At 40.3% G+C, this 21,743-nt stretch overlaps 1 protein-coding gene across 4 annotated transcripts in view; it reads left to right on the top strand.

The window, feature by feature from the left end:
- Positions 1–4,448: 4,448 nt before the first annotated feature.
- The window catches only part of BRD1 (bromodomain containing 1), a 58,517-nt gene continuing 41,222 nt past the window's right edge, over positions 4,449–21,743 (top strand). For 2 of the 4 annotated variants that reach the window (XM_040549149.1, XM_040549139.1), the window contains exons 1-2: positions 4,460–4,883; positions 9,319–10,699. In XM_040549149.1, coding sequence (XP_040405083.1) covers positions 9,333–10,699 — 1,367 coding nt within the window. In that variant the 5' untranslated portion in view covers positions 4,460–4,883; positions 9,319–9,332. Of the gene's footprint in view, positions 4,884–5,373; positions 5,732–9,318; positions 10,700–21,743 lie in introns of those variants that run through there. The other 2 variants (XM_040549128.1, XM_040549134.1) reach the window with 2 other exon arrangements.

The following is a 21,743-nucleotide window of genomic DNA, read 5'->3' as shown; positions in this document are numbered from 1 at the left end:
AGAGCCTTATAAATGCGAAATCCCAAAGGTACGTGATGTTAAAGGATTCAAAACAGTGGAAGGGTAAGGAAGGCAGGAAGTAGATTTCCTTGTCAATTCTGCTTCTCAAAGAGATGTTTAACTACAAAGGCTACATAACTCTTCTTGCAATAGGTGAGTCCAAGCAGTAGTTCATACAAATGCTTAAATGGAAATGGGGTAAGGACCTTTGCATAGCAGCTGTACAGCCTAAAGACCACTATGTCAAATGGTCTTTAAGTATTATCTATAGATAACATTCCACAGGACTGCTCAGCAGATGCAAGTCACAGAGGTATTTCTTAGCAAGCACAGTGATGTAGCTTGAGTTCTGGTGGAGCTCTAATGATAAAAGGGCTCTGTCTTTATCAGTACCGTAGGAGGCATTGACAGAGACTGCAGTCTGTTTTAAACCGTGTTTCAGAGAAGACTGTTTCTTTGGATCACCATGAATTCTTCTGGAGATCTAAAGGGTCTCCTTATCAATTTTATAAATAGAGAACCTCTTTCTTTCCGAGGATGAGAAAGATGGTGCATACAGAAAGTAAGAGTTAGTGAGGCCAAAAGAACCAAAATACTTTGATTCCGTAGCAGTTAGTGAACAGGGGTGAACACCTATATTATTTCATTTTAACTCAGCCTTTGTCACAGTGTGGTCAAAATCTTCAGGACTGAATTAAATGAAAAAAGAAATGCATAATTCTTACTAACCAGAGAACAAAGAAGATATGCAGTAATCTTGTAGTGGTGAAAAGACTCAATGCTTTTCTTCTGTATTTGGAGCTAAAAGGTTCTGGAATTGTCATCTAGGACTTTGGACCATATATCTCCCTCAGTCTCATATGAAAGTGTAGTTTTTCTGCCAAAGTATTGGTGTTATATAGGAGATGGATCAGTGATATGTGGATTTGTCTTTAAATATAGCAGTTCCCAGAGATCTGCCAAAAGAGGTGCAGGGACACTACACCACCACACAAACTGAGAATAAACAGTTGTGTTTTTGTCAGCATGTTGCTGTAACATGTCTTGTGATAGGGTTGCAGCATCTTAATCACAGTGTATGCTGTCCAGGCTTCCACAATGTTCGGGAACAACCTTTTTTTGAGAACAGCTGGCCTTGCACAGTCAGGCCCCCTGAGTAATTTGCCAGTGCCACAACGATGAGGTAAGTGAAATGGAAAAGCATCACCCTTGCAAGATGTGAGGAACCATAGTAACATATATTATCAGACAGTATTTTGGGGGAATATAATTATGTATTGAGTGTGAAGAAGCAAACCATATAGTGGGGAAGTGAGACTTAGCAAATTTTATAGGGACAGTTTGGCCTGAGGAATCACATAGTGGTGTTCCACGTCTTAGCGAAGTTAGGCAGAGTTGTCATCATGCTGGGGTGAAAACCCATGTCCCAAATCTATCTGAAAACTGAAAGGTTCTTGTGACTTCTAAAGAATATGTGGAATGGGATCTGGCTCTTGCTTGTCCCTTTAGCAGCTGGCTGTTCAAAGAAGGAAAGGGATACAGAGTTCCATCCGAGGAAAATCAGTACTACTGCCAAAAATTAAGTGCAGCAGCAAGTCTGAGTTGATGTCTATTTGGAAAAAAAGGTGTTGCTGTGCAGGTGATATACTTGAGCAGTGTAGTAATGTCTCAAAGGTTGATTCTGAAAGGGAAAATGAGCAGATGGATAGCATTTGAGTTTGTTTACATGATTCTTTCCTCTTGAAATGTTTGTCTTAAGAATTTGATAACTACTGCAGGTGAAAGCTGGTAAGCAGAAGATATTCCATCTGTGAAAATCTTTCTTGGAGAGTGAGTCAGCAGTGGCAACGTGAATCAAAACCTGATGCTGCTAAGCAGGAGTGTGAAGATTGTGATGGAACGGGACCAAAACCCCACACACATTGAGTTAGTGCCAAAAAAGGTGATGAGGGTCCTGTTGCCACCAAACTATCATGCAGAGGGCCAGTTATCTTTTTGCTTGAAATTGTACGGCATCCCATAAAACTTGTTTCCTCCTCTTCCAAAAATGGAAAGACTACTATTTTGAGGCACTAGATCTCACTTGTGAGATGGAGCAGGCAAGGAAACAAATCTTTGAGATTATAGCAGTGTGCGCTCAGGACTGGTCAAATACACCAGGCAATACCGTACATTGTTGCATTTTGAAAGAATGTGAGCTAACATTACAGATATTTAACATTGAGGATTGAAGATCCTGATCTAGTAGCCTGTCATAAGGTCAATGAGAGGAGGTTCAAAAGTGTAAGGCTCCTGTTACTGGACTGTTTGTCAGGCCTGCTCTGATCTTTGTGCCATTGCTGTGAAACACTGTATCAAGGAATTACATGCATTCTGTGCCAGAGCCTGGGCAGTCTATAGTAAAAAATCATACCTTCTTCCTGGGGTTAATTGCAAGGATCTAGAGCCCTGATGAACCCTGCCTGTATGATAGTAATTTGAAATGGAGTTACCGTCTTTAGTATGGGCACCAGGAAATGAGGCTCAGCAGTTCTTTGAAACTCTGCAGAGAATCTGAGGAGCACGGAGACCTTTCTGCGTTACACTAAAATAGATCAGAAGCCTCTCATTTCAAATCAGTTGGGAGATCAGATCCTGGCACTGTAACACGTTGTCATGATTGATTCAGGCTGTGCTATGAGTCCTTGGTCAACAGGTCGTGGGAATCAGTGATGCTGCCACTGTCTTTATAATGAAATGATTTTGGAACTACCACTTCCTCTTTTTATCAGCGTGAAGTTTAAGACATTACACTTTATGGATGGGGTGTTTTTACCAAATGTGCCTTGTGCACAGGACAGGCAGAGCTGGAAGATGAATCTCAACAAGATCATGTAAGTAGAGTTTACCAGAGATTAAAGCATGAGATCAAACTGCAAAAAGGTGGTTAAATGGTACAAATACGTGTAAGGAATGCTACATTATTGAAGGGATGTGCAGCTATGGAGTGCTGCAATCCACCTGGCAGGAAAAAAAAAATGGAAAAGTGCCAGACTTACTTCTGCATCAGACACAGGAGAGTATGGACACCATCAAGCTCTCTGTGGAAAACTTGTCTCCAGTTATAAAACACTTGTACAGCTGCAGGACAGATACATATGTGGATTATCAGTTAAAAGATGAAACAACATAGGTTTTATCACAAATGGGATTTTATTGTACTCATTATTAGCTTCTTGACAATATTTGTCATTTCTAGTCATTTTTACAACTTGAGTGTACGCTAGCATATATGATTTAGTACGCTGCTTCCTCTTTAGTATCTGTCACAAGCTGAATTCTATATTAATTTAAATCAATGTATTGTAAGGCTTCTGAGACTGATGGTATGACCATCTAAGTGATATAAACAGAGTAATTCTTTATAAGTAGTACACAAATGACCAGATGACCTGAATAGTTAAAACATTTTTTTTTAATTCAGAAATTGAAGTTACTGTGCCAATGTGATCCTACAGATCTGCTTCTACATTGAGTGCAGTGCACAAGTGTTAGCTGTTTTAATAGCCTCTGCTTTGCTGGAGAACAGCCTGCTGGATGGTCCTTGATATGGGGGTGGGGGTGGGGAAATGAGTTGAAAGTACTTACATTGCCTGTTGTACAAGATTTCCTTAGCTAAGTTACTTGAGCTCTCTGGACCTTAATTCACTTTTTGCAAGTAAGTATTGACAGGTGTATCTATATCTGATTTCCTAGCCATCAGTTTATTGTTGGAGAAACTGCTGTTTGAGGCAAGCAAAGGGTACTGCTATAAAAAAAAAAAAAAGTTGTGAAGTTGTTTTGAAGAAAGCTTTATTCCGTGAGGGGTTGTTGCAGATGGGCAAAGAGCACCACACCTACTCTTTGCTGTTTTTCACTGCACGCAGGGCTCTTTCTGTGTGATAGGCAAAGACAAGTGTTTCCCTCAGACAGGGCTAGCTCAAAAGAAGTTTTTGAAGCATGTGGGTGCAGCTGTCCCACGGAAACATACAGTAAAATCCTCCAGATCTCGAACATGGCTGTCTAAAAATAATACTCCACAAAGGCTGTCCTTTGCGCGGGGAGCTAGAAATAACCCGTTTTTGCTCGCTCAAAACGTGAAGGCCGATACCAGTTACTCAAAAGCAGAACCACGACCCGGAGACGACGTAAGAGTGAACTTTCAAACAAATTTGCTAAGCTCGAGCTTGGACTTTGCCCAGAGAAATAATAAATCGCAGTTACGCGCAGTTCCGAGCTTTGGTTTCGTAATGAAGCAGCCCTCCCCTGTCCCGCCCCACACACACACTGTTCGCCCGGGTTTAAATCCCCCCGCGCTGAGGCATTTCCGTGCCCCCTCGCCGGGCCGGAGCCTTCCCGCCCTGTCCCCTGAGGCGCGGCCCGGCGCTGCCTCCACCATCGAGGGGCGGGCGGGCGGCGGCGCGCAGGCTCCGCCCGGCAGCGGCGGCAGCAGCGGGTCTGGGCGGTGCCTGGCGCCCTCCCGTCCCTTCCCTCTCCCTCCTTCCCTCCCTCTCTCCCTCCTTCCCTCCCCCCCGTCGGCGCAGCGCTGTGGTGAAGCCGCATTGTTTGTGCCGAGGGGGGAGGGGAGCTGCTCAGCCCCGGGAGCCGAGCGCCGAAGCCCGCAGCCGGAGCGCGACCCGCGCCGCGCCTCACGAATGCGCCCGGACCGGCCGCAGCAGCAGGAGCAGCAGCAGCAGCCCCGCAGCCAGCGCCGGGCCGTCGCCGCCGCGGGCAGCGCCGCCCTCTCAGCGCCTGCCGCCGCCGCGGGAGCGGGCGGCAGCAGCAGCAGCGGCGGGAGCTCCGCCATTAGGGCGGCAGAGGCGGAGCGGGAGGTCTGTCAGCCGCGCCTCGGCGGCTCCCACAGCGTGAGTGAAGCCGGGGCAGGGCGGCGGCGGGGCCCGCCGACCACCGGCCGTCGGGGTGGGTGGGCAGGGAGGGAAGGGAGGAAGGGAAGGGAAGGGCCAGGCCCGGCGGCGGCCGTGGAGGCTGCGCGGGGGGGAAGCGGAGCGCGGCGGTCTGGGGGAGGGCGCCGCTCGGGCTGTTTTGTCAGCCGCCATCTTGGTGGGCCGAGTATTTTCGCGGAGGGGAGGGAGGGAGGTGGCTGTTGGGAAGGGCCGGGAGGTGATGGGCCCGGGCAGGAACCATCCTCCCGGGGGCGGAGGGGGGGAGGCGGGGAGCGGGGTGGGGGGGGGAATGCCGGGGCCGGGCAGGAACCATCGGGCGCGGAGGGGGGCGTGCGCGCTGGAGGCTCCCTGGGCGTGGGCAGGAAGTGTCCGCGCAGGAGCCGCCGGGGGCGGGGCCTGGAGAAGGGGGTGGGGCCTCAGGGGTTGGGGGGCGAGATGGCGGCGGGGGCCGGGAGGCGTTGGGGGGGGAGCTGAGGGGGGAGGCGCGTTGCGGCAGCCCCGGCGGTCACCGCAGCGGCCTTGGCGAGGCCGAGCTGCCTCCCCCCGTCCTTCCCAGCCTGCCACTGTCCTTCTCAGCCTCCCCGTGCCGCCCCCGAGGGGAAACACTCCCGCTCCGCAGCCGAGGCCGTGGGTGGTGCCCCCCCACCTCCCCCCACCCCGCGTGCGCGTCAGCACCGTTCGCTTGCCCTGCCTCACTGTCTGGGGCTGAGCGGCGCCCCGGTGTCGTTTTGCTTCCGATGGCCCATTGAGAACGACAGTCCCCAGTCCCCTGAGCGGGGCGTCCAGAGATCTGGGCAGTTTGGGTGAAGGTAACTGGGACGGACGCTGTGAAAGGAGTTTGCGAGTAAAGAGTGCGTTGTGGTGCTTCTCCTGTTGGTGATCCTGGGCCTCGCCCTCACAGACAGCTGTCTTTGTGCGCTTGTGTTGTGGCAGGGCACAGTGGCTGCTGGCGACTTTCTTCCCAAGCAGCTGAGGTAGTTCCGAGAGGGAAGAGCTGCAAACTTTCCTGTTTGATCTCCTACACTCTTCAACTTGTTGAAAGAGGCAGAAAACTTCTGACAGAAGTATATTAAAATTACTCTGCTGAAAGCGTGATGTCGCTGTTGATATCAACTGGAAACTGGTGGCATAGTTTATTGCTTTTCAAAGTTATGTACGTAGTCTTCATTCCTATGGGCCTGCAGGATACTCTAGAGGGTGAGAGAAGAGAGGTGTCTGATAATTAACTAGGAAAAGCAGACCAAAAGCCGGTCTTGAATTTGCTATGTAGAAACCTAGTCTTCCCCTGGAATATTTATGGGACACTTGCAAATAGAAGACATGTGAGGGCAACAAAACAAAGCCACCACTGCTTTGGCTCCTGGAGTGTTTAGGTTATTCACACTTAAGTTTTACAAAATTAAGCCAGATTAGTACCCATTCCAGTTCTGTGTTCACTGCGTTATGTTTGTAGGGTATCCATTCTCCCAGCAAATTGTAATTTGCTTCATGATCGAGCTTTATGTAGAGTTGAGTGTTACAAGGAAGATGCTTAGATATTAGCTCAGGCACTGTTTGGCATTGATTCATACAGTTTGACATTTATGACAGTAGTCCTAAGTGAGAATACATGTGCTTTAAAATAGTTTCTTCCTCTTGTTGCCAGCTTGCAGCCATGCTTAAGAATTTCAGGTAGATAGGTGTAGAGAGATTGGAAAATATTATTATAATACTGTAATACTGGGTTAGGTTAGATAATTAAATGTGTGCAAGTAGCAAAATTTTTGATTTCTGAAGGCTACCTCTCATGTCTCCCCCAGTAATTTGTTTAAAACAATCACTATCCTCATAGGCATTGGTTGTATATCTGTTCATAGTTGTAAGAAGAGAGATTTAAAAAGAAAACACAGACGTTTACATCTAGACAAAATTAAAGTGCAATTGTATGAGGTAAACGTAACGAAATGATCTGGGTTTTGTTATTGTTTGTTTGTTTTTATTGGTGACTAAATTCAAGACAAGTATCAAAAAATACCATAAAATGAAACCATACTGATCCATAGTAGGTTGCTGTACACTGACACATCAATGCGTACTAGCTAAAAAAATCTCTCATATTTGTTCACGTTAATAAACAAATCAGGGTCGTTGTGTTATCTTTGGCCTCTGAATTACAAAATCTGTTGTGAAACTGTGGGAACTAACTTCTAATTGCAGTTAAATTATCCGTATGTCTGTTTCTAGTTACTGGACCTTCTGTAACAGCATTAGCGGTATAAACTTCTTCTGGAGTTAAGAAATAGGTCTAATTTAATCCTATGTTATTTAACAGAACTAGATTATTAAATATTTCTCCAAACTTGTTTGAAGAGGTGGATCCTTTTTTATTCTTCCGTTGTTTTTAAAGAGCAGATCAGAGGTGTGTGATGATTAAACACTGACTGTTGTCTGGTTTTGAGCTTGTGCTATAAAAACAAGTAATAAGAATTAAGGAATATCTGTGTAAAAGTCAGATCTGTGAGTAATATGCTTAATCTTCACATGAATAATAAGGGTAGCTTAGATTCATCTTTTTAATTTCTCTTTGGGAAACCAAGGTCAGTTTGTGATAGCAGATAGATGAGACCCTCTCAAGAGCTGCTTTTAACACTTGTTGCCTAAATTGTCTAGTCTTCCCTTAAAATGAGTTCCTTCAGGACTTCAAAGGTGGATTTCTTGAAATTGGTGTCACAAACTGAACAAAAGCAAAAGGCAGGCTCCATGGGATGTTTTGCATATTAATTGTTCCAGTCTTTGCTATTTTCTTGATAAAATAGCTACAGTGCTGTTGTAGCGTGACACTAACTGTGACAATAACTGTGCTCTGATCTCTAATTGTCTGCACTTTTGGCAATACATGCTGATGCTAGCTGAGTTATTTTAACTAATAGGTGACACTGACATTGTTAGTGTCGCAGTATTTCTGTCTGATCAGAATTAAAATAGGAGGCCCTAATAACACTTTAAGCAGGTGATTAAAGATCAAGAGTTGTTTTTTCTGTACCTGAGGTTGAAGTTTTCTTTATTAATGATTTATTAGAGAGGGGAGTAGAAGAACTTTTAAGCTTGAGGTTATCAGTTGGTTCCGTAATAGTGTTCAGCCTTTGTAGGGGGGGGAAATAAATGTCATATAGAGTGTAAGCATGGAAGCTCTCAACTAGAATTTCTGTAGTCAAAATGCATTCCTGTCCTAGTCACAGTGCTTCATGCTAGGGAAAAAAAGAAGTCTTTTTTTTGGTATGTTGTGTGTAATGGGTGCTGATCTTGTTCCAGTAGCTGATAAACTTGGAAATGATGTCATTTTCATTTTATAAAGAGCTTGGGTGTGAATTTAAAGGCAGGGAGATACTTACCTACTCCAGTCGCTGAAGAGAACTCTTGAAGAATGGGTTGAGGGACAAGGGTGTAAGGGATGCGTGCATGCACAGATGCACAGAGCATGCCTTCAGCATAAGTCAAATTACAAGTGGAATATTTCATAACTGCAGCCCATACTTCACCATATTGGTCACTGCGAGTTTAATTGTGTTCTTGTCATTTTGTGCATCTCTCGGTATTCAAAAGTTTTGGCACTGACTCGGATTCAACCTGCTAGTATGGGGGTTATGTAAAACAGTAAAATGTGCATTGATGCTGATAACTTTGTGGCCATGGCAATGATGTGATTCTCAGATACAATGCTTGTAGAACCGTTTCTGTGGGTAAGTGTAGTAAGGTAAAGAATAATAGATTCATGAAGAATTAAAAAAAAAAAAAGCTGTCAAACCGCATGCTTGTCAAATTTGGAGGTATGCATGTTTTTCTAGCTGTAAGTATAGGTGTACTAACTGAGCTCTTAACGTATTTCAAACTGTATTGGATACAGTTGTGGGAAAAACTTAGTCTCGGGGTTATGTAAGTACTTTTAGAGGGGAGATCTAGAGAAAAAAATCTGAAGCTCAGGGAAAAAAAAATTGAAACTGCATTTTTAATTGCAATTCCAATTACTCAGCAATTGTAATTACTGTATTAAAGATTTTCTTAGAATGTAACAGCTATATTATTTTTCTGTGGCATTTCTGATTCTTTTTTTCCTCATGCAGAGTTGTTCCCGTTAGCTCATCTGTAGCATTTTTGTTATGGATTTTATATGGCTGTGTTTACTTAGAGAAGCTAGCATTTAGGAGATCATTTTATCATTAAGTTATTTTCTTCAAGACTGAGCGGTCTTATAAACTAAGGGCGAGAAGTGTTTTTCTGTTGTTGCTGTTCTTTTTTTTTTAATTGGATAGGTGGTTTGGGAGCCATAAGGCTTAAGTTATTTCTCTTACTGTAATAAAACTAACATTTTCAAATCATTTTTCAGAGTTCATAATTTTAACTGTTGCTCTCGTTTTAGGTAAACATTACCAAATGAGGAGAAAAGGAAGATGCCATCGAGTATCGGCAGCAAGGCATTCTTCTTCCCCATGCAATATTAAGCACTCCCCTACACGAGAAACCTTGACGTACGCTCAAGCTCAAAGAATGGTTGAAATAGAAATTGAAGGTCGCCTGCACAGGATCAGTATCTTTGATCCTTTAGAGATTATATTAGAAGATGATCTTACAGCCCAGGAAATGAGTGAATGCAACAGCAATAAGGAAAATAGTGAAAGACCACCAGTTTGTCTAAGAAGCAAACGGCATAAAAATAACAAAGTGAAAAAGAAAAATGAAGTTCTTCCGAGCTCACACGGTATACCTGCTACAACAACTCCTCTTCCAGAACCAAAAGTACGGATTGTTGAATACAGTCCCCCTTCAGCTCCTCGGAGACCTCCAGTTTATTATAAATTCATTGAGAAGTCAGCAGAAGAACTTGATAATGAAGTTGAGTATGACATGGATGAGGAAGATTATGCATGGTTAGAAATAATAAATGAAAAGCGGAAAAGTGATGGAGTGTCAGTTGTTTCACAAAACATGTTTGAATTCCTTATGGATAGGTTTGAAAAGGAGTCTTATTGTGAGAACCAAAAACAGGGTGATCATCAGTCTTTAATTGATGAAGATGCAGTGTGTTGTATATGCATGGATGGTGAATGTCAGAACAGCAATGTAATCCTGTTTTGTGATATGTGTAATTTAGCAGTACATCAGGAATGCTATGGGGTGCCATATATACCTGAGGGTCAGTGGCTCTGCAGACACTGTCTGCAGTCCCGTTCTCGGCCTGTAGACTGTGTGCTGTGCCCAAACAAGGGAGGTGCCTTTAAAAAGACTGATGATGATCGCTGGGGACATGTTGTGTGTGCTTTGTGGATTCCAGAAGTTGGATTTGCCAATACAGTTTTTATCGAGCCAATTGATGGTGTCAGGAACATTCCCCCAGCCAGATGGAAGTTAACATGCTACCTCTGTAAACAGAAAGGTGTTGGTGCCTGCATCCAGTGCCACAAAGCAAACTGCTATACTGCATTCCATGTGACGTGTGCTCAAAAAGCCGGTCTATATATGAAAATGGAACCTGTGAAAGAACTAACTGGCAGTGGGACAACATTCTCTGTAAAAAAGACTGCCTATTGTGATGTACATACTCCACCAGGTTGCATACGGAGACCTCTAAATATTTATGGAGAAGCTGAAATCAAAAACGGTGTTTGTAGAAAGGAGGGATCAGTCAGAACTGCTAGGTCTACATCAAAAGTCAGAAAAAAGACAAAAAAGGCCAAGAAAACAGTGGTTGAGCCCTGTACAGTTATGCCAACAGTATCTGCTCCTTATATCCCCCCCCAGAGGTAAGCAAACCATCCAAGTGAGAGAAACCTTTATGTATTTATCTGTTTAATCTTAAGCCAATGCTTTTAGGTACTGACTTAAAGCCTTTGTGTGTTTCTTCTATGTCTTCCTTAAAGGCCATATTCAGGGGATTAGTGTAAATGATGTACATTGCACTTCAGTGAAATAGCATTAAAAATGCTGTAACTTCTTTAGATAAATTAGTAAGTGGTCTGACCTTGAATTCAGAAACCTTTTTTTTTTTGTCAGACTAAACGATGTTGTGTGTGCAGTTGTCTGCTGTACTTTTGAAAATTATCCACTGAATTCGCAACAGCCTATGTAGTTGACATTCATTTCAAAAAGCCAAGCTCAGGGCTGACTGTATTTATAATTTGGGAATCTGAACTTCTTTTCCTAGCTTTAAGACTTCCAAAATAAAAATTAAATTGGCATATATAGGATTTGAATCTTGTCTTATCTCACATAACTTAAGCATAAACTTGTAACTTAAGATCTATGCGGGTACAACAAGCCCTCCAAGAAATACTTTCCTTGCAGATCAGAGTAATTTTTCAGGAGTTTTCTCCTATATCTGCATTTTCCTTTTGCAAATACAGTAGCATTTATGAAGAATTGAAGGAATTTGGTAACCTGTATACTTTTTTTTTTAGAAAAGTTGATTGTAACTTAGTTGCATTCTTAGTCATGTAACCAAAAACGAATGTGCCCTCTCATACAATTCTATTATCAAATCTGTTCTGTAACTGTAGCATAATCTTTCTGTTTGAACAAAAATTAATGAACTTGCAAAAGTTTTAATCCTAACCATGTCTTCACTTACAAATTTATTCTTTGTAAGAAGTTCTGTTTAAGCCGATTCTTCTACTAGTGTACCTGTTGCAGTTCTCGCAGAAGCTTTTGTTACTACTGCAAATATAAACACCAGAGCTGAAGTTGCCCTTTACATTTAACATGCCATATTTTTGTATTTTAACAGTGATGAGCAGGGGGCTTGCAGATGGCTCTAGATCTGGTGAGGCTAGAGAAGTGTTGCCTGCATGAGAAAGTGGGGGTGTTTCGAGTGGTGTTTTTATATGTAATAACAGAATGGAGCAAAATGGAAATGTTGTATATCTTTGTTTCATGGGTTAAAGGTTTTGGAACCAATTAGATTAGCTACAGCATAGTTTAAAAGAGCTGTATCATCTCATTTCAGATTTCTTTCACTTATAATGCATTTCAGCAGTGGAAATATATGTTTTGGGGATTTGAGCAATGAAGTAAAGCTCTGGATTAGAAAGATACAACTGTGGTTTTGCTGAACGTTTGATAAATAACTCACTGTGCTAAGAAATGCAAAATTGGACTATTGGGACTAAAACCAAGTTTGTCTTTATTGAGTATTTGTTTTGATACCAGCTTTTACAACATCAGTATGTTTGTTTAACCCTTGAATTAAATTCTTATTGAAGTTAATAATAGCACTTTAGAAAGTTTCTCAAAAGAGGCACCAATTCCCATGTGCAGCTTAATCGTGTACAAGATTCTTAGGATAATATAAATAATATAACTAAACCATGCTCTTTGAAAGCTGGACCCAAAGTCTCGGGTAGTGAACATTTAAAACCAGTTAAGTTAATCTAAATAAGTAATGTTTTGAGATTGCAGTCCTTTTCTGCAATAAGATTTGCTAATGTATGTAGCTACCTATGTATTGACTTTGACAAACAGCCTTTAGCTCATGTGTGGTGTTTGCAAACATCAGATGGTTACACTGTTCACTTCCGTGATTTGCTTGATTTTGTTTGGTGATGCACTGAAGAAAGGCTTAAGTTGACAGTTAGCAACAAATCTTGTTATTTGAAATGGTGCTTTTGTCCATGGGAGGGGGAGCTCATATAAAAGAATTTGCCTTTGACTGAATTAAGACGTGCCTGATTGATTATTTTATTTTTTTCTTCCCTTCTCTGGACATACTACAAAAGACAATGGACTATGTGAGAGTTGAGAACTAGAATGCATGTTCTTAGTTGTAGCACTGGTAATGCTTGCCATAGGTAACTTGTGTGAAAGTCAGACCCCAACACTAAAGGGATACTATCATCAGAATTGTATTCATTCTTTTTAACAGTGTTGTTACATGTGAGGAACAGACTTGTAAAGGGTATTGATCTCTAAACTTCTTTCCAAGACTGCAAAGAGTCAACTTTATTCCATGTATGCTCAGCTTCATGTTACTGGATGCAAGCATGGGTATTTGTATTAGTTGACAAAATACAATTTCCTGATACTGTATTCTGTATCAGAAGTGCACACTTGCCGTGGTGTTTGGTTTGGTGTAATTTCTTCATCATTAATATCTACACTATAATGTTTCTTTGGCTGTTTTTTTTTTTTTTTTTTTAATATGATAGCAGCAGTAGTACACAAATATGAAGAATATAGTGAGCAGGAAAATATTTGGTGGATGTAGCCATTGAGCACACCTGCTCAGGGAAACCATTCTTGCCATATATGTTTAGTTACAGGTGGAAGGGATGTGTGTTGGTGAGTGTATGTGGAAGAGTGGACAGTACACTGACACCTATTATAATAATTCTGTACTCTAAGAAGCCTGTCTTAATACTCAAGATATGTTAAAAGTACTGGTGTAAAACAATGTACTTCATAATTTTTCACAACTTTTTGTACCTCATGAATTTCTGTATCTACTTAACATTACCCAGGTAGCGTCATTCCTTAGTCATTTGTAATCTGTCTATTACATGGCCCCACAGACTGTCATCTATGAACTACTGAGTGTAGGGTCAGAAAATTTTAAATGGTAGTAATAGGAGACGAATGCTTGTTTTCCCCTCCCTCCTTTTTATTTCTGGGCAGCTATCTATCCTCTCTTACTTACCTCAGTTTTTTAGGAAGTCCATAGCTAAGTACCCACTTTCAAAGGTGCAGGATGTCACATTAGAGCCTTGAGGTGTCTTCAGTTTTCGGTGCTGTCAGTGCAGGCTCCTTAGTAAGTTGCTTAGCACTTGGAATAGTATATGAGACTACTGGGGAATCTCATATGTATATATATGACTTGCATCAGACCTTTCTGTCTACAGAAGTGTGTTCTCTCTTTGGTAGGAAATTGCACTCATGTTTTCTTGAAATATAAAGTGTTGAAGATTGTTGCTTCTCTTGAATTCATCAGCATTTTTTTTTTCCAGGACACAGAAATGAGCTTAATCTAGTCTTACACTTCTGGGAAGTGTCAGAGCCAGCTACGCTGTGTGGAGGAGGGAGGGGAGAAGGACGTTGCCTCCAGCCAAAGCTCTGTATGGCAGGGACAGGCAGTACCTGGGTGCTTTGGCAATAAAAGTCAGAATGCCGACCTCCTGCTGTCACCAGCTAATTTGTCTGGAAACAGTGGCAAATTGTTTTTGCAGTGCCAAGGTGCAGGTGCATAGTTCACTGATGATGTGTGATGGTTGAATTTTGCCTAGTTAAGTAAATGAGTAAATGTCTTTTTTTTTTCTTAATTAAATACAAAAAATATTTTCTTTAGATTGCAGGTCCAAAATTTCTGAGTTAGGAAATTCTGGCTTTTATTGTTGACTTGACAATCTAAACCTTGTTTCTTGTCTGCATGAGTTAACTTGTACTAGCTCTGTACATTTCTTGTGAATTTTTTACCCTGTTGGTACCTATCATATACCTTCATAACAGCTACTTTATTCAGTGGATGGGATGGATGCACAAAGAAAGTTTTCAGAGAGAACATTACAACTAATCTGGTTTCTCTTGAGTGCTTGATTCTGTAGTACAAATAACATTGTTTTGGTGTAGTCTCTTGATTTTGTGTGCTGAAAGAGGCATCTAGGGTGTGATTGCTATATGAAAAGCAAAGCTAATAGTAGTATTTGTGTTGTCTAAAAATCTTGTATAACTAGGATTTTGTGGACATATACTTGGGGAAAAAGGTAAATAAAATACTTAGTCCTCAGTATTTTGGAAATATACCCTGAGACACCGTGTAATCTGTTTCATTAAAAACACCATTCATGCAGCTATTGCTCTATTAAGTGGAAGCAGACATTTTAAAGTATATAACTATTTGCTTTCATTTTTAGTTTCTGTTTCTACGTGGTATATATGTAATGTCTGTAATTAAGAAAGCATTTGAAATGCAATACTTGTACAGGGAACAAAAAATAAGCGAAAGAACCACCACTTTAATAATAGATAGGAACAAGGCATTGTGCTTGCTTTTCATCTGTCAGCTGCGTTACATCATACTATTGAAAAAGAATAAAAGATATTTATGAAAGTAGGTAAGCAGCAAGCAGATAACTGAGAAGAAAAATTGTTGAGACAAAGATATTTTCAGCTGTCTTTAGAAATTAACATTTACGTGTTTTGTATTACCAGAAATTTCTATGTTAACCTTTGCTGTGATTAGAAAGCATATTGTTCCCGGTGGTAAAACCGGCTTTCTGTAGCTGTGTGTCTCAAGGCAGAACTGGTGTGTGTTTGTTTGTTTTGTAACTTATCCAGTAGAAATTACCCTACTTTCTTAACAAATAGTTAACTGTAGTTACGATATCTAGACACAGGAATCTTCATTGCCTCTAAAGTGGAACATGGACCAGAAAAACAAATGAACAGCAAGTGATGGATGAAACACGATATAAGCAGAAAGAAACACATAAGAAGGCCTTTGAAACACTGTCAGTCTGCTTTCGTGGATGATGCATCTTCATTGTACATGTGGCTTGAGGGTTTCTTTGTGGGATTTATTTTGATGTTTTAGTGCGTTGGTTTTCTCTAATACCTTCTGAAAGGTTGTCAGTGTGGGAAAATAATAATAAATACTTACTAAAGTTCAACATCAGAAAAAAACTTTGGATAATGCTACTAGGATCAGTGTTGCAATGAAGCCATATAAATCCAGACCATTGCTTATTAGCCATATACTTATTAGCTTGAATACACGTGTATATATACTTTCACACAATGATGTGGGAATCCTTATTTTAATTATAGGAGAGCATGATGGAGATAGGCCTTATGGGTTACACCTAATAATGAGGTGGTGGAACCACCTAGGTGTGAAGTGAAAGGGGATACCACCAGCAGTCAGTCACCGATGTTTCTTGTCAGTTGGGTCAACTTCAAAACCTTCTCTGATATGCGTAGAAGTCATCTGTTGAAGTCATCCTACCCTTCTTGCTTAAATTAAAAAAAAAAAAAAAATGCCTAAATCAGGAAACGAGGTTCTAGAGTGGTCACCAGCTTTGCCTCAGCGTTATTTAAAGCAAACAAAATAATATTAAAACAGTAACTGTTGAGCTTTATTTTCAAGACAGTTCATCTTGACTCCGGTTGCCTTTTTAGATAAGAATTAGTAAATGTATTTAAGTAAAAAAAAAAAAAAAAAAAAGTGGAATTTCATTTAAAAAGGGGGGGGGGGGGGGGGGGCAAACTTGTATCTGACAGTAAAGGCCAAATATTGACTGATTTCTGGGAAGTGATTCCCCCCTCATCCTTAGGGTGGAAATGATGCCTCATATTTAAACACTCCCTTTTTACAAAAGGGATACAGGAAAATACTGTAGATATAGTTTTCTTTTTTTGTGTCTGTGTATTTTGTTTATTTCATGTGTACAGGGCAAAGAAGCTTAGAATTGGGATTAAAATACATTAGATATTTTGGTATGGTGCATCATTAGTGCTCTGTGCGTCCTCAGAGGGTTTGATTTAAAGTTAGGGAGGTCAAAATTCATGACCTGAATTTAACAGTAATAAACACCACAGCTACTTGAAATATTTTTTTTTTCCCTTGGTACTTCTGAGTTTCACCAATTGTGTGAACTTCCATTATGTGTTGTTTTCTGTTTTGTTTTTGTGGCGATTAGAGAGTGATGCATCTTTTAATTCTATACAAAAATAAGATTTTCAGTATGAATTGTCTGAAGAACTATTTATTCAGGTTTTTTATTCAGTAGTCAAAGTTACAAAATGCACAAAAATTTGTAAAATAAGTTGAAATTTCCATTATAGACAAAAGGCTTTTGGGTTAATATTTTATTAGTTGGTTAATACTTTGCTGATGTGAGTTTAGCTTTTGAGATTATATTTCAAAATCATAGGTGGTATGGTTATGATTACTACAACAAAAACAAATATTTCAAATGCTTTCAAAGAAAAGTCATGACCCTAAGATGTATAGAAAGAGGCAGAAGGAAATCTATGCATGTGATTTTTTCTGAGAAGGCTAAGGAAGTTTTCCAGTGTGACTGGGTTTTGTTGTTGCTATGTTTTTTGTTTGTTTGTTTTTTTCCCTCTACCTTATCCGAAGGTTTGGAAGGTCACAGAGTTCATTGGGAGGATAGGAACAAAGTAACCTGTTATAACTAATAGAGAAGTGACTGGAATTAATGTAGCATTTTCTTAGCCCTTCAGTGCAACATTCTACTTTCCTATCTAAGAAAACTTCTAGGGTGCTTGCTTAGTTTCATGATCTATGAAGCACGAACAAGTGTTTCCTATGTGTTTGATAAAAATCAAATTAAATACCAATAAAATTTTAAGTAACAAATAGGAACCTGAAGACACTTTGAGGCTTTGGGAAATATATCGGTGAAAAAATATATTATATTATCAGACTCAATGTAGCAGAGAGAGGCAAATTTAGTAGCTGGAATGTTAAAACATACACGAAACATATACTTCTCTGAAAGCTGAAGCTTTATATACAGAGCTAGGAGGAGTGCTTGGCCAGGTGCCAGAACTCATTCCAATTCCCAAAGCAGGAACTTCCCCAGTTTGTTTTTTTGTTCTGTTTTTCTGTTAATTCTTTTCCAATCAGTGTCAGTGGAATTACTGTAATCATTTGTAGTTAATATTTCTGTCCTTTTTTTTTTTTTTCCTGCTTCCTGGGAGTCTCGATATGTTCTCTGGAACTTTGCTGAGCAAGGCTTGAAAGCCCTGGATGCTCGGTTTCCTTAGTAACGGTTAATTCAATTTAGATATTTCGTGTTTTCTTCTGACAGCTTTTTCAAAAACATATCTGCAGCCTTGGTATTTGAAAATAGGGGTATTTTATTTGCACAGTGAAGTGGAACCTCATTCAATTGTTTATGGGTATTACCACAATTCAAGAGACTTTGGGTATTTTAGTGATACTAAATATAATTTTATGGAGTGTAACTTAGTCTTTGCTGGTCTTTCACATGGAGCTTTAATCCAGCTGTGATGGATAAAGGAAGATACAAAATCACAAATCAACACTACAGGCTTAGAAGTTAAAATACTAGCTTTAGTTCATGTTTAAAAGTTGTTTGGGTTTAGTGGGCATTTGCTCTTACTGAATCTTGCTGATTCTCATCTGAAGTTCCTTCTGCCAGAATTACTTAGAGTGATTGGGGGGGGGGGGGGGGGGGTGAAAAAACAAATCATAATTAGCCTTAGGATGGAATTTGTCTTTCTGGTTTGTATTTTTGAAAACTCGAGGATGGAGAGATACTGTATGAATTTTCAGGTATTAGAATTCTTAAAACAATATCAGTGGGGTTAGAAAGCAAGCATTGTCCGCAGAGCAATCAGTGAAGATTAATAGAAAACGTCAGGTTATCTATTGCTGGCTTTCCAGTGTTGAACTGGCACGCAGTCACCACAGGTAATGTTTTCACTCCTTGTAACCAGTTGCTGTAGTTGCCACAGAGACAGCTACACTGAAACTGGGAGAGGGAGGCAGCCACCGGTAGAAAGGAGGAAGCTCTGAGATTGCTAATATCACAACAGCAGATCTCTTATGTTGAGAGAAAATATTTTACGCACTTAGCTAAAAAATGAAGAAATACAGGATTGAGTGTTACTGCTCACAACCTAGTTCGGATGGCTGACCATTAAAAGTACTGCTGTTGGCAGGGTAGATATCAAGCCTCTCTATGTGAGGACAGGGGTAGAGTAGAGCAGCTGATAAACAAAATTTCCTTACCAAAGCTGTTGTATATTAACTTTAATTTTAAATTAAATGATTTGAGTCTGTCTTACCCTTTCAAAACAAAACAGTTTCCTCTCCTCGTACTTCTGGTGCTTTTATAAATGCCTTGTATTTTTAATGCCATAATTCATTCTCAACTAGAGTATGGTTTCATGCTTGGAACTGCAGATGGTGTTTGAAAGCTTCAGTTGAAAAGCAAACTGTCTCTTTTTTAAGATAAGCATGGGATTGTAAGATATCTCCATATCATGTTTGTAGTGCATGTCAGTGTTTTACAGTAGGAGACAAGTGGGGCTGGGGGAGGGAAGTAGCGTTGGCTTTCTCAGTTGCCTGTGACACAAATACCATAGTTGTGAAAAATGTTCTTATATCCATGTAGTCTTGGAATGTATTCCCCCAAGGAAAAGAAAATCAACAGGGAGTATGCCTAGTGGTGCCAAAACATCAAAAGGCTGCAGTGGTCAGATGGTGTTGCTTGAGAAAACGGCTGGGCTGGGATGCTGGCGCAGGCATCGGTATCGTTGGGTTTGTGAACTTGAAACCTAAGGCTTCTGTTACGGGACCAGTTACATATTTAGAAGTACCAAATGTGGGAGCACAACAATGTTTTAAGAAATTTTGAAAAATCTAAAATATGTTTTTTCTGGCTGTTAATCTTAATTTATAATGTTAAAGAGAAACCATTTAGAGAAATACATAAATCTTATTTATAGATTATCTGTGATTTTTCAGTATTCTTCGTTTTAATCAACTGAGAAGTTAAGGGGTAAAAACAGTGTGCTGTGAGCCATGCTGAGCTGTTCTTCAGGCCTGAGAACATCGATTCTTGCTATGCTGAATTACAGCTTGAAAACTTGTTTAACTTAGTTGTGTTGATTGTTTAAGTATTTAGAAAGGAAATTGTTTAATGCAATGTCATCCATTTCAGAAGACTTCTTGGGAATTTTGTCTTAACAAATTCTCTGTTCCCTAAGGAATGTGGGCAGCATGGACAGTTCTCATCTCTTTTGCTTGCTTTCTGTAGCCACTATAGTTGTGACTTTTCATTTTCTGACGTGTCTGAAGTCAGTTATACAGGAAGCAATAATGCTGGTAGTGCCTTTCAAGTGTGTGATCCTATGTTCCCTTCTTTGTGGGCTGTCTGGAACAGTAGTCTTAGCTTCTTTGGCAGTCTCAGCAGATGTGTGTGTGTGTGTGTGTGTGTGTGTGTATATATATATATATAAAAAAAAAGAGGGAGATAAAGTAGTTCATTGTAATGAGGCTTGCCTATTATTTCTGAAGATAAAGCACTATAGGTTAAATTGATACACCTGTGTTTACTGTGCATTTTAAATCTGGTTTATTTTCTCTTAGCACAATGCTAGATTTACAGTAGACACTTGCTGTTACAAAATAAAAACACTACAGAACATTATTCTTTCATGATGTTCTTATAGTTGGCAAAAATTCTAGGGTAGATGGGTACCTTGGCAGTAGTTTTTGTCACTGATGTATTTTGTGTCATTCTGGGAGATGATTTAAATTCTTCTGTAAGTTCTGCCTCTTCTTGGGGGAGCTGACAGTGTAGTACAGCAGTTAGTCCTGTCTTATGCAAGTCAGATCCTGGATTGCAAAACTATGAACTCTTCAAACAGCTCTCTTGTCTGACTTAAATACTTTTTTTTAACTCTTCAATAATTTCTTTAAAATTACACCTCTTTATTGGAGGAAGGAAGAGGGAGAGGTGAAGCATGCAGCAAGCTCCCTAAGGACATCAAAGGATTTCAAAGTTTGTTTGAAAAACTAGTTTCAAAGTTTCAGAAGTTAGTTCTAGCTCAGGTAGCAGAAAGCAACGTGTTTAAGACTGATAGGTACGTGTGCTTAATTTCATGTCTGTGTGTTCAAGTTCACCACAGCTGAATTTGAGTCTGAGTGAGACTTTCCCACGATGGTAGCTCTGTCAAGGACAAGAGCTTCAAAATCAGTACCTGGTCTGAGCTGCTTCTAGGGTTTTATGGCAGTAGATGTATCGTGTCTTATTTCTCCCACATGATTGTATAATCTGTCAAAATGTGAAGTGTTTCAGACCGTAAAAGTCTTCTTGGGAGTATCTGACTAAACAAAAGGTTGATCAACAAACTATACTATAGGGTTTTCAGGGGCTGATGGCAGATGTAATGTCTTGAGTCATAGAGATCATCTGCTCTGTAGATGTGTGCAACGTGAAGAGCCTCTGACCTCTGCATCCTGAGAAACAAAAAGGTGATTCACGTTGTATTGCTACTACCGATGCCTGGTGTCTAAATGAAATATTTAGAGCCAGGGTTCGGTTTTATTTGGAGGGTAGGGAGAGAACAGTAGGTTCCTACAACTTGTTAGGTCGTTTCTGCACTGTGAACTACCTTCTGCTTGTTTTTATTTTGAAAGCTGGAAAATATCTTCTGCAAACATCTCTCCTAAAGCTTTTTCTAGCACATTGCTATCATAATTATCTAAGAATAGAATGCTTCGTTATGTGAATGGGCAGATGTACTTAAAGCTGTAATTAAAGATGTTTGCTTAGTCTTGCCACATCTGATGGGCATGAAGCCAGTGCACCTTTCTTCATGTGGAGTTATGATTCTCAGATCTCTCCAAATAGGTATACATTTGATTGCTTTTTTGACTCACTTCGGTAGGGTTTGCTATTTTCAAGACAGAGATGACAGTAATCTTATTTTTTTGATTAAATTATATAATTAACTGTGATGGTATATAATTAACTTGTATATGAAGTTTTATATAGTCATACCAATGCCTGTTTTGCCCGTGAAAGACTTTTAAGAGTAAGTCAGTGAAAGATTTTCTAACTTTCCTTCAAGTTAAGCTAGAATTCATCAAGAGTGCTGAAGGACAAAGTGGGACTCTGTTTTGAAGACCTGTGTTTGCTCTGCCTGTACTTTGTGATGATTGAAAGCTTTGTAGCTCCTTGTAGTGTAACCTTGAGTAGACCTATCGCACCTTACCTTCTACGTAGCCAAGAAAAATCACCCGGTGATAGGTGGCCTTTGGCGAGCTCAGGGTAGACTCACATGCATGTTTGTTTGAAGAAT

Source organism: Cygnus olor, chromosome 1, assembly GCF_009769625.2.
Source record: "Cygnus olor isolate bCygOlo1 chromosome 1, bCygOlo1.pri.v2, whole genome shotgun sequence".
NCBI classification, from domain to species: domain Eukaryota; kingdom Metazoa; phylum Chordata; class Aves; order Anseriformes; family Anatidae; genus Cygnus; species Cygnus olor.
Note: the sequence above shows the minus strand (reverse complement) of the source record. Positions and strands in the feature narration are given on the sequence as shown.